The 12778-nt window shown below is 41.1% G+C and overlaps 1 protein-coding gene across 8 annotated transcripts in view; it reads right to left on the reverse strand.

Moving 5' to 3' along the window:
- Positions 1-12778, reverse strand: part of HHAT (hedgehog acyltransferase) — a 345552-nt gene that overhangs the window by 206786 nt on the left and 125988 nt on the right. For all 8 annotated transcript variants that reach the window (XM_025389801.1, XM_025389791.1, XM_025389780.1 and 5 more), the window contains one exon: positions 3365-3515. In XM_025389801.1, the coding sequence (XP_025245586.1) occupies positions 3365-3515 (151 nt within the window). The remainder of the gene's footprint in view (positions 1-3364; positions 3516-12778) is intronic.

Raw genomic sequence — 12778 nt, forward strand, 5'->3', positions numbered from 1 at the left:
ATCATAATTCAAGAAATGCAGAGGGCAAGCTGTGCAGGATTCCTGAAATAATTGAAACTGACCCATAACTCACCAGCCACCATGGGAAATTCTATCACTTTGCTTCCACAGCTAGAAATCAAATCACAAAAATAGGATCAGATCTCTTATTTGGAGCCTTAGACATGCAACGTCATCTTTAATGACTCCTGGCAAAAAATGCTCATTACAGATCTCAGCCCATCTAAATTAAAATGTGAAATCCAAAAATTAAGCAGAAAATTATCATTTTCTCAGGTCCATAAGACCATGGAAAAATCATGCAAGTGGGAATACATGTACTCCTTGGAGTCTTATTATATCTGTAAATAATCTGAGCAGAAATTATATGAAAGAGAAGGTTTACGAGGAAAGAAAAACAAACCCATCAGGTCCTAACTTTCAGGTTTGGGCCTTCTTGGTGAATTGCAATTTTTCACAGTCAATTTGAACTAGCATGGCAAGGAAGATTATCTCTCTGGTAATGGCCAATTTCATCTTTTCCATGATGTAGAGCTCATATTCCTCTGATATGGCAGGCTGCTGACTTCAAGTCTCTCAATGCTAAGTAGGCTGAAAGATGATGTAATCAGTCAGCATGGTGTTCAGGAGGGTATGGCTCCATTAAAATGGGGGGGCTAAATATTCCTCTATCAGCAGTTCTAAATCTCACTCAGTGTCGATCTCTGAGAAGTTCAGGTAACCATTAAATCATCTCTGGAGATTCTTCCCTCCACTTCCCATCCACCGTACCCTTTACGTCACCATGTGAATAGCTGACATCACCCAGCAGAATAATTTGCATCACCAGCGTTCACATCTGCTCATGATTAAATTCTCCTCAAACCTAAATCCAGGAAGAGAGCCATTCCCTGTCTGCAGCAATACTTCAACAGATGGCCCAGAAAAAGTAAGGTTAGCTGTTAATAGAAATTACAAATTCAAAACCTAGTTTCCTTTAACAAGCATTCTTAAAGAGAACAGTTAGAGAATGAGACCAAGACCAGTGTCAGGGTTATGCTACCAGATACCGAACATGCAACATGGTCAACCTCCTCCTACTAGTAAAGGAGCATCTGCAAATCACACAAAAGAGACACTCTAATTGTTATTCTATTTTTTTTTTCAATTAAAAAACTACTTCTGAGTCTTACATTGTACACTGAATCTCAGAAAAAGTTCATCTCCATACCTAAATTTAACTACTTAGTATGAAATGGCCATTCTGTACAAAGACCTGTGTGTTTCTAAGTATAATTAGCAGCCCGGAAAATCCTTCAAGAAACCTAAAAATGTGGAGAGGAAAACCTACACCTATGCATGCTAAAGAAGCTAGGATAAAAGTCTAGGTCACTCCCAGAAAAGGCCCTCTTTGTTATTTTGTCACAGGCCCTCACATCACTCCAAGGGGTCACCCCAGAGCTTCCTCCTCAGAATAACTTTTCATTACTACTCTTTTGTCCACATTTGTCTTAAAACTTTAACTGAGTGAGGGTAGAGTGTCTCAGCAGCCTGGGGTCTCAACTATATGAGTCTAGTTCTAATCAAGACAGTGACAACGGTCTTGACAGACATGTTCTCTCCACCTCTGTGGTTGATATAGAGCTGAAGGTCTTCCTTGGACAAAAAAAAAAATATATTAAAATAAAGGACAAGAAGACAACCATTTTGAGTATGAAATGTAGTCAACTGCCAAAACTGCCTCTAGTGACACAATGGGTTGGTATTTATGGACATGGACCCAGAAACCAGCATGCATGCCAGGGAGTTATGGTTTTATCATGCCAGCCAATACGGGAGAAGCCTTTTAGGGGAATGTGCTTCCCAAGAAATGCAACAGGACAAGCATTCACACTGAGTAGGCACAGGGACTGTGCAAGGTTCACACCAGATACTTGTGACATGTTCCCAAATCATGCTGGGTCCCAACCCATTGACTCAGTAAGTGACTTTGATGAGTAAATCAAAAGTTAACAGAGCCTTCCAACCAGCGTCACCTTTTCAACAAAAACCATTCCCTGGCTTTCTAGTTAGAGAGTACCTCTTTGCCAACATTCCCCAATCTTGCCATGAAAACAGGGCAACCTGTGATATTTGATGAAGTAAGGACAAATCAAAGTAACTACTTGACATTCCTTGCAATCACCATAGGAAATTTCTTACTCCAAGAAGCAAGCTGGACCAAAAATAAAATGTATTTAGAGAGGCTCTGATAAATTCAGCATCTGTAATAAGTTACTATGAAAAATCAGGATGTTGAGTGCTACCCACCTCCTTTTGAACAGCAACATTAGATGTGGCAGTATTTATTGAGCTCTTTCCCTACCTGTGTCTTGGGTTTTTTTGCCTACAGAGACGAAATTTAAGAATGAATAAGCCTGTAATCCCAGCTACTGGGGGAGCTGAGGTGGAAGGATCTAGCCCAGAGTTTGAGACTAGCCTGGGAAACATAGCAAGAACTTGTCTCAAAAATTAAAAAATAAAAAGGAATGAGCCACATGAATTAGGCTCCGACTCCCATGGTTGTGCCAGTGCTGACCCTGAGGTTCTTCTATTAGGTTTCCCATTGCAAACACAATCCTGTCACTTATTACACTCTGGAAGTGATAAGAGGAACACAGCAACAAGTCCATCACGTTGAAAACAACAATCTGAAATGGCAGAAGGACTAAGGAAAAAAAGACTCCACACCAACCATAAGACTATGGGTCAAAATCTAGAAAAGAAAGAAAATTTCAGAAAAAAGTGTCTGTCTATCATGTTCACTGAGCATAAGAATAACACAAGTGTTAAAGCTAACATTAGTAAACATCTATATTATACCACCTGCTCTACATGCATTAGGTTATTTAATCTTCAAAACAACTCCTTGAGACAGAGATTATCTTGACTACTGTTTAAGAGATAAGAAAAATGAAACTTAGAGACATTTATAAATAGTATGCTGCAACATTGGCCTAACATATTATCCTGAGTCTATTTTTCTTAACAGTCTCACATATACTGATGTCATTTTCAAGAAAAAGAGAAAGCAATTAAAAAATCAAGATACAGTAGCCTTTCCCAAGTTAGTAAGAAACCACTTCAAACATAACCCTTTGTGCACCAGTACACAGACTCAGAAAGAAACTTCCTTATCTCACCTATCTACATAGACTAATCATAATTGTGAGAGACCCAGAAAGCATGGATTAGTCATCCTGTTAGTAGGATGAAGACACAGATGCCAAATGCAGCTTGAGCGAGAGACAGGGAGAGGACAATAGCCCGAACCCTTTGAGGCCTGTCCAGCCGTGCTCCTCCCACTGGACAAGCCTGACCAACTTTAGCAAACCCAGCGCCTGACCTCCACATCCCGGTGAAACTGAACATGGTGCTCACGCAGCGAGGGAGAGCGGGCGGAGTGAGTCCATCCAGGCGCATGAGCAGAGCCGGCACGCCAAAGAGCACCAAGTACTTCACGTAGAAAAAGAGCACCTGGGCTAACGCCAGTCCTCCTGAAAGGCAAACAGGCCGGTCAGACACACGGATGAGAGTCACAGCAGCTTCCTGGAGGAGACCAACACCCCAGGAGCTATGCCAACTGCCTCGCTTCTCCACCCACCACTTTCTCCCTTCCACTCGCACATTTTACAAAAGTATCCCACATTGGTTTTCTTCAATGAAAACCATTTTTGATTAACAAAAAATGAAATTTCATTATTGTAACAGGCAAGAGGACCTCTTAGCAGTCATGCTTTTACAGATACTAGGAAAGAGAATGCCCAAAATGTGTACAGTGCATTAAAAAACTATTACAAAGGGGAAAATCCTTCCAAAATCTTTCAAAACCTACGTGATAATGGGTACAAAAAAAAAAAAAAAGAATAAGATCTAGTATTTGACCGAATAACAGGTTAACTTTGGTCAATAATTAATTACACATTTTAAAATAACTAGAAAAATATAATTGGGTTATTTTTAACACAAAGGATAAATGCTTGAGGTAATGGATACCCTATTTACCCTGATGTGATCATTATACACTGAATGCCTGTATCGATTATTATGCATCATATGTCTGTCTGCTGTATCTCCCATACCTCATACATACATGCATCTACAATGCACACCCAAAATTTAAAAGTTAAAAAAGAAAACCTACACGAGTCTATACCCACTAGGATAACTAGAATCGAAAGGTCAGATCAGCAAGTGTTGATGGAGATCTGGAGAAACTGGTACCACCAGGCACAGCTGCTGGGAGTGCAGAGCGAGGCAGCTGCTTTGGAAAACAGTCTGGTGGTTCCCCAAATGATTAAGCAGACTTACATATGACCCAGCAACTCCACTCCTTGTTATATACCCAAGAGAAATGAAATGTTCACACAAAACACATGTTCACACAAAAACGTGTACCCCAATGTACAGAGCAGCATTATTCACAATAGCCAAAAGAGGAGACCACCTAAACATCCATCAGCAGATGAATGGATAAACACAGTGTGGTCTGTCTATACAACAGAATAACTTCCCACCATAAAAAGGAATGAAGTACTGATAAATGCCACAATGTGGATGAACCCTGAAAACATGAAGCTGAGTGAAACAAGCCAGTCACAAAAGACCACATATTGTATTATTCCATTCATATGAAGGCCCAGAATAGGGAAATCTATAGAGACAAAGTAGATTAGTGGTTTCTTGGGGAGAAGTGGCAGCAATTAATAAAATAAATAAATAAATAAAATTATAAAATTTTATATTTATATAAAATAAAATATATATATAAAATATATAAATATATATAAAATATATATAAAATATATAAATAAATTTATATTTATATAAAATATTTATATTTATATAAAATATATTTTATATTTATATATTATAATTTTTTATAATATATTTTATAATATATTATAAAAATATATTTATATTTATATAAAATAAAATATATAAAATTTATATTTATATAAAATAAATAAAATTAATAAAATAAAAGGTGGGGTTTCAAGGCGATGAAAATATTCTAAAACTGGTGGTGGTGATAGGTGAATCATATCTGTGAATATACTAAAAGTCACTGAACTGTACCCTTTAAAGGGGTGGATTTTATGGTATGTGAGCTATCTTCCAATAAAGCTCTTTGGAAAAAAAAAAAAAAGGAAAACTCACAGGAAGGCCTGAGGTCTAGCGGAGTAAGGAGGCAGTGGGTCCGCCAGAGCAGTGCCCACAAGGAGAAGACCACAGGCCAAGCCCAGAAGGAACCCCCAGGGAAGATGATAAATGGTCACACACTCTCTCACCTCAAGATTGCCCTCCCCACTGTGCAGAAAATTACTGCAGGACATGTCGGTGTGGCAGACCAGGTTATCTTCTGGGATATTCTGAAGGAAATAACCAAGCTTCAGAGAGGTACTAGCAGAAAATACCACCGTCTGTCCTCTTTGATGCCACACTATGATCTTTGAAAGAATGTCACTATTATTGAGTGTGTGGCTATAAATGGTAACCCTGGTGCCAGAAGAAAAACATAAGCCACTTTCTGAATATACAGTTTGGGTGATGGCAGGTGGTGTTTCAAATGTGAAAGTCATACATCCTACAAGGAGAAACCCCTGGGAACCGCTGTGTCTCGTTCCCATTCAGAAGTGATCAAACAGGTTCTTCAGACTTTTGAAAATCAGACTACAGTCATACCTGCTGAAGGGCTAGGGATAAACCTTCAGCATTCTTGGATGTGCCTGATAAGAGTCAGGAAAAAAATCTGATATATGTGTGTGAATATATATGTATACATACACGTGAATATAGGTATACACCACACGTTCAGCAAGAAGTGAGACGTATGTCCTAGCAATACTGTCATAAAATACTTGAAGGGCATGTGATCACTCTGGGCGACAAAATCAGTCTCACTAGCTGAGATGGCAATGAGGGAGGCTCGTAACTCATGCAAAATGAACCACTAGGCTCTAGCTAGAAAAATTCCACAACTAGAGATGGCAGGACACATACATAAGAATGACTGATTAAAGGGTACAATGCTTCCAGAGCTGAAAATGATCCATCTGAAGAACTGAAGGCATCAATGGATCTATGGAAGACTATGCATGGTTAAGGCCATGCCAAGCTCTTACGTACATGAAGCATCACAGACTTCTCCTCCCTGCTAACAGGATGCCGGATCAGGAAAAATGGGTTGCTTCATGTCTCAAGTATTGCTTTATTTTTTACACTATTTTTGTACATTTGTCAGATCCAAGGCATATAAATTAAAATCTACGGCTGAGTCTATGTTTTTATGAGTCACTGTTTGTACAAAATATTCACTATTTGTTAGTACTTTCACACAGAACTGGGCTAAGGAAAAGATTGATTTTGCATAGATGTTTAATAAACTCTACTGCTAAATAAAATTAAAGATAAGGTAATGGGGCTTGATTTGGGTTTTCTTAAAGCGCTATGTGAATGGAAAGCATGTATACATATGTAACAAACCTGCACGTTGTGCACATGTACCCTAGAACTTAAAAAAAGATATAGAGAAAAGTTAACCAGATAACCAATATGATTAAATACATTTTTATAATATTTTTAAAAAAAGTCATACAAGTGTTCTATTTTCCTGTCACTGAATATTTCTTATGACTTAAGATATGAAAGGCTTAGATTTTTTCCTTGAAATTTTAATATCTGGTTTACAAGCTTATATAATAAAAGACACATAATGATTTTTAAAACAATATTAAATTTAAAGATTAAATTACAAATAATAATTTGTGTGTTAATTTTCTTTAAAAATTGGGTTTGCACCGTGGATTTCACTACTCTGCTGTCTTGCTGTTGATTTTCATTATCCCTTTGAAAAATGCATGGCTTGGCCAGGCATGGTGGCTCATGCCTGTAGTCCCAGCACTTTGGGAGGCTGAGGCAGGTGGATCACGAGGTCAGGAGATCGAGACCATCCTGGCCAACATGGTGAAGCCACACCTCTACTAAGTAAACACAAAAAATTCGTTGGGCATGGTGGTGCATGCTTGTACTCCCAGCTACTCGGTTCAAGCGATTCCAGGTTGAGGCAGTGGAATAGCTTGAACCTGGGAGGCGGAGACTGCAGTGAGCCAAGATCGCGCCACTGCACTCCAGCCTGGTGACAGGGTGAGACTCTGTCCCAAAAAAGAAAAAGAAAAAAGAAAAATGCATGGCTCATTCTTCTTTCCCCTTGACCTAAAAATTAGTCTCTTTCCCTTGTAAGATTTGGTCTACGTTTCAGGGTTGACCCTAAATATTTTGCTGCATTCTCTTGGGCATACAATAGGCAGGAAGGCAACATAAGACTATAAATGACTCTACTCTGATTGCAAGTTATTTGACATAAATTGAACTAGCTTTTGTTATGCTCAAAAAAATTACATTTTACTATTTTTTAATACTTTAACAAATATTTCTGGGTTTGTATGTGTAAGCTTTTCTCAATTAGCAAGAGTTATGACTTTATCTAACCCAACTTCTTCCCCCACAAAAAAAAGCCATATATGAGTTCATGTATTACACACTCCTTTGATATTCATTCAACAAGCATGTGCAGAGGGTATGACTAATGGAATCACCAGTTATGTCCTATGAGAAATAGACTAGAGGTCAAATCGGTGGGACCTAGCCTCAGCGGACTCACAGTTTCACTGCAGTCTCATTTATCCTTCTCTTTTGCCACACAGTATTTTCTTCTGCCTCTGTGCCCTACCCCTCCTTCTTTTCTTGGCAAAATACTATGTATCCTTCAGATCCCAGCTCAAATATGGTCTCATCTCATTCATTTAACATACAGTTATTGAACATCAGCTCCTTGCCAGGCACTGAGCAATATGGTGGTGATAACAGCCCTTATGGAGTGTTACGGTCTGTTGAAAGAGAAAAGAATGTAAATTAGGAGTGAGATTAATACTCACACCCCGAGGACAGGCAACAACCTAAACACAGAGGATCAGACACCATTCATTGCACATATAACAAACATTCATTGTGTACATATGTGCCAAGCATGGTTCTAGGTGCTTGGAATGCATCAGTGGATACTCCTGCTTTCATGGGGCTTATACCCTAGCAAGAGTCAACAAAAAAATAGACATAAAAATAAACTTTATAAACTTTTTAGGAAGTATGACAGAATGACTTCCTGACGATGGCTGCAACTGTATCTTTCATCCCATATGGTCTTCTGCAATGTGACCTTGCCACTCCCCAATCAAGAGTAAATCTGGGCAGGTCCTAGGACCAACAGATACAGAAGAAGTGATGTTGTTCTAATTCCAAGCGTGGTCTGCCACTGGCCGGACACCTTCCACTTCCTGCCCCTTGGAATGCTCAATCTTTGAATAGTACCTCTTAGAACCCAGTTGTCATATAAAGAAGGCCAAGTGACACAGAGCGGCCACATGAAGATATTCTGGGGAACAGCATCAGCTGAGCTCCCAGCTGACAGCAGCCTGAATGGCCAGCCATGTGAGAAAACCTCTTGGACATCCTGTCCAGTTACACCTTTGAAAGACGGCAACCCTGGCTGATGTCTGACTGCAACTATAGGAGAGACCCCAAGCAAGAACTACCCAGCCAAGTACAGTCAACCAACAGAACAGGGAGACAGAGGCAATCATTGTTTTAAGCTGGTAAGTTTGGAGATGGTTTGTTATTCAGCAACAGCCAACTGAGACAGAGGACAATAAATGTAATGGAAAAAGCAAAACCGTAGAATAGGGTGAGGGAGCTCTGAAGTGCTGAGGTGGCAGATGTTGCCCTTTTTAAAAGGAGAGTGGGGTGGTCTTCATCAAAATGAGGACATTTGAGCAAAAACTCGAAGGGGGTGAGGAGGTCAGCTATGCAGCCACTCTGCTTCCTCTTGGGCTCTCATCATACTCCCTTCTTATGATCTGTCTGTCCTTATCCTATCAGACCACAGTTGTACACATGTGTGTATAGCTTAAGACCGTAGGTTCATTAAGATCAAGAATGGTGTCTTATACCTCTTGCATTCCCAGCACCTAATATTCGCCATATGGTTGATGTTTGATAAGCATTTCCTTAAGAAGTAACTGAATGAAAAATTCCCCTTATACTACAGTAGGAAGACAAACTGTATCACAGTACTTCCGGGAAGTGCATACAGTCAGCTCTGAGGATTTTTAAATCTCTACTGAAGTTCAGACCTGCCACCAAATCAACGAGTCTTCTGTAGGGTTGGGACCTTGGATACTGTATTCCCAGTATCAAGAACATTGGTGAAAAGGAGAGAAAGAAGTCCCAGCACTATGTCAGCTACTGCCTTGAAGTTACTAAATGTGTAGTTAATTCTGCCTAACAGCAGGCCACCTCTAATTGGGCCATCTTGAAACTCAACTCGTCTGAAACAGAATTTAGCTTTCTCCCCTTGAAAACTGTAAATGGCACAGATTTTCAAGACACAAGGAGATGAATGTCAAATTCTATAAGAGTTCTAGGAGGGCTGAGAAAAGATCCCAACTAGCTCCCCTGGAATTTAGTTCTTCCCAGATTGACATACATACCTACCCAGCCCTTCTTTGTGTTTAATCTTGACTTGTCATAATTTTAACTAAAAATGAAGAAGCTAGTGACTGGATCCCATCTGGCTGATCACCCTCCTCTCGGCTCTAGTCCACAAATGAGTGGCTAAAAATCTCACGCTGAAAGGTGGAGGGAATGGGAAGGAGAAGCCAAGGCCAGGCCCAACCTATTTTTCCTGCCCTGGCATTCCTGTCCTCATTGAACCACTCATTTTATCCAATTCTCTCCTTCACTTTCTCTTTGCTCACACTCTTGTCTCTGCCTAGAGGTTCCCTTCCTCCATTTTGCCTGTCAAAATTCTACCTAAGTTTAAGGGTAGATACCCTTAAACTGCCATTACGCATCTAAGTGCGATTATTTCTTAAAGTTTTTCTAACTGCCCCAGCTAAAACAGTCACACAGTATTTTCCCAGTACATAATGTGGTTCAGCTTTCTGTAAAGTCTAGTTATCGATAAGATCTGAAGGGCAAAGATCACAGCTATCTTCTTTAATTCCATCTCCTTAGCACCAACCAGTGCCTGGCACATAACACAAAACGAGCAATGAGTATTTGCTGAATGAATGAATGGGATGAAAGAATGAATGCACTTTCATATCCATTATCCCACTGTTAATTTTTACCACCCTATCCCACAAGTATTGCCCCCATATATCATATTAGAATGCAAAGATTGGTAAGGATTAAGTGACCTTCGCAAGCCTCAGAGTCAATCCACAGTTGGGACTTTAACCCAGGTCTCTTGGCTCCAAAATCAATGGCATCTTCTCCAAATGCCAAGCTTCCAAAAGTACCTTCTCTACATATAAATTTTTAGATTTTTAAAAAATGTTTTACTCATATGATTTCAGTTCTAGTATTCTATTATCTGTACCACACATGAGGAAGTGCAACTAACATTTCTACTACTCATTATCTTACAGGTCTTTTTGTACTTGCTGATATTGTCTACCAGATTACAGGATATCCAAAGGCCATCTCCACATGGCTGAACATCAGGACCTCCAAGTAGCAGGCACACAATACAGAGTAGCATGTCCAATGAACCTTGTTAATGATCAGAAGATCTTCCCGGGGGTAAACACAAGGGTCTGAGTTGTATGAGATCACCTTGTGAATTGTTAATTCCCCCACAGACCTGGAGAACAACTCAGCAACTGCCTCATGAAAATTCATGAGCAACAGAAAGAGTCCAGTTGCATCCTGTGCTAGCATTTGCCAGGATTGGAGAGAGGTGCCCCTCGGCTCAGTGGGCTGGCTGCAGAGCTGCCATCTTTGCATGTTTGACCCCCGCCTTCCGAGTCTTGTTGTGTGTGTCAGGTACTGGCTCCCACTTCCCTCAGCTTCAGGAAGCTGCCTTTACTAGCTTGTGTCCCCCGACTCTCTCCACGCTCTCATCTCCAGCCTGTCCTGGGCTCCTGCATCAGTCCATGGCCTGACCTCTCATCTGGACATTTTCTGCTCCAAGTCCCTCTAATAACTTTTACTTTGTACACATCAAACCTACTGTAGATTTTGCTTAACTTTGTGATTAAAGCTTTGTAGCTTCACCCCGTCTCTACTAAAAAATCCAAAAACCTAGCCGGGTGAGGTGGCAGGCACCTGTAGTCCCAGCTACTTGGGAGGCTAAGGCAGGAGAATGGCGTAAACCCGGGAGGCGGAGCTTGCAGTGAGCCGAGATCCGGCCACTGTACTCCAGCCTGGGTGACAGAGCGAGACTCCGTCTCAAGAAAATAAATAAATAAATAAATAATAATAATAAAAAAAGCGTTGTAGCTTCAAGAACCTTACATTTTTTTAAATAAGTTTTTTCTCATATGAGGTTATTTATAAGAACCCCTCATATATAAGATCTGGGGTAAGTACTGGAAATATAAAGATGAATCGAGAAGAGTACAGACCAGGAACTTCAACATAAGGTAGAAGTGCCACAACAGACACTTGGAGATTTTTTCTCCCAGCCAGGGGTGAAGGAAGAAGAGAAGCTAATGTCCTGAGGTGGTCAACACCAGTGCTCAGAGTCATCATGATGGCTCTGTAGACACACTGAACAAAAGGTAGCTATTGCCCCACAGGAGTTCTGTAATGTGCTTGGTCAGGAGGAGATGGATCAGCACCCAGAAAACTAAAGTCAGTAAATGTGACTGGTCGGGGAAGGGAGTGAGGTCATGGGCCGAACTGAGGAACGGCTGCCACATACTCCAGGGCAGCAAGTGCTAGAGCCCAGAAGGAAGAGCAGCGTGTAGGGGAGAGGCACCGGGGACACCTCGTGTGAAGCCTGGCCAGCCAGAGGGGCCAAAGAAGCAAAAGGAATTCAGTCTACTCATTTCTGGAAATGAATGACTATAGCAACTGGTGTCATTTCAATTCAACCTAAACCTCTAGAGCTAGAAGCAGCCCCACCAGGGAGAAGCTAGTGTCCCCACTTCTGAGCTCAACAGTGTCACTGGCCTGCTGAAGGAGAAACAGTCAGAAACCAGTAGCTCAGACTCATCCACTAAGAGATCCTGAGCTGAATCTCTGACTAAGGGGGACACCTGTAATCTACCTGACTGTGCATGGTCTATATCACAAAATCCCCTACTCATAGTACAGCAATAATATGCTCTAAACAATTGGCTGTGCATGTTGATGGCAAGGCCATGCACACCCGGTAGTGGACCCTCTGGTGCTCAAAAAGGGGGTGGTCCCAGGACCCCGGCTGCATCCGGCTGGTGAGTAGTTCACAGAAGAAGCTTCAGGGCTGCTTCTAGGAAATGCAAAGACTGGGTGTTCAGAGTAAGTAAGACCAAACCAGGGAGGGAGGGGAGACAGAAAGGGGAAAAAAGGCAACAAGTCAGAGGCTGGAGGAACATTAATCACATCCGTAAAACTAGAAACAAACAAAGCAGACATTGGTAAAATGAAGCAAGAACAGACTAGAGTGGGTTGGAGAGTGGTTTGGGGCTATAAACTTCTGGCTGCATAATTCCTTTCTGCGTGAAGGCACAAAACACTACAAAGAGGCCAGGCTGTGCCCCTTGGGTGCATCAACAGACCTGGAGGACAGGAGCCAAACAGAAGGGGACAACGCCAAAACCTGGTGCTCTCCTGATGAGAGCTATGGCAGAGCTTTGCACTCTCCTCCCCCCACAAATTGCTAGAGTGGGATCTACACACCCTTCACATGTGGCTTCTCAGACAGTTCCATCTC

Source organism: Theropithecus gelada, chromosome 1, assembly GCF_003255815.1.
Source record: "Theropithecus gelada isolate Dixy chromosome 1, Tgel_1.0, whole genome shotgun sequence".
In the NCBI taxonomy this organism is placed as follows: Eukaryota; Metazoa; Chordata; class Mammalia; order Primates; family Cercopithecidae; genus Theropithecus; species Theropithecus gelada.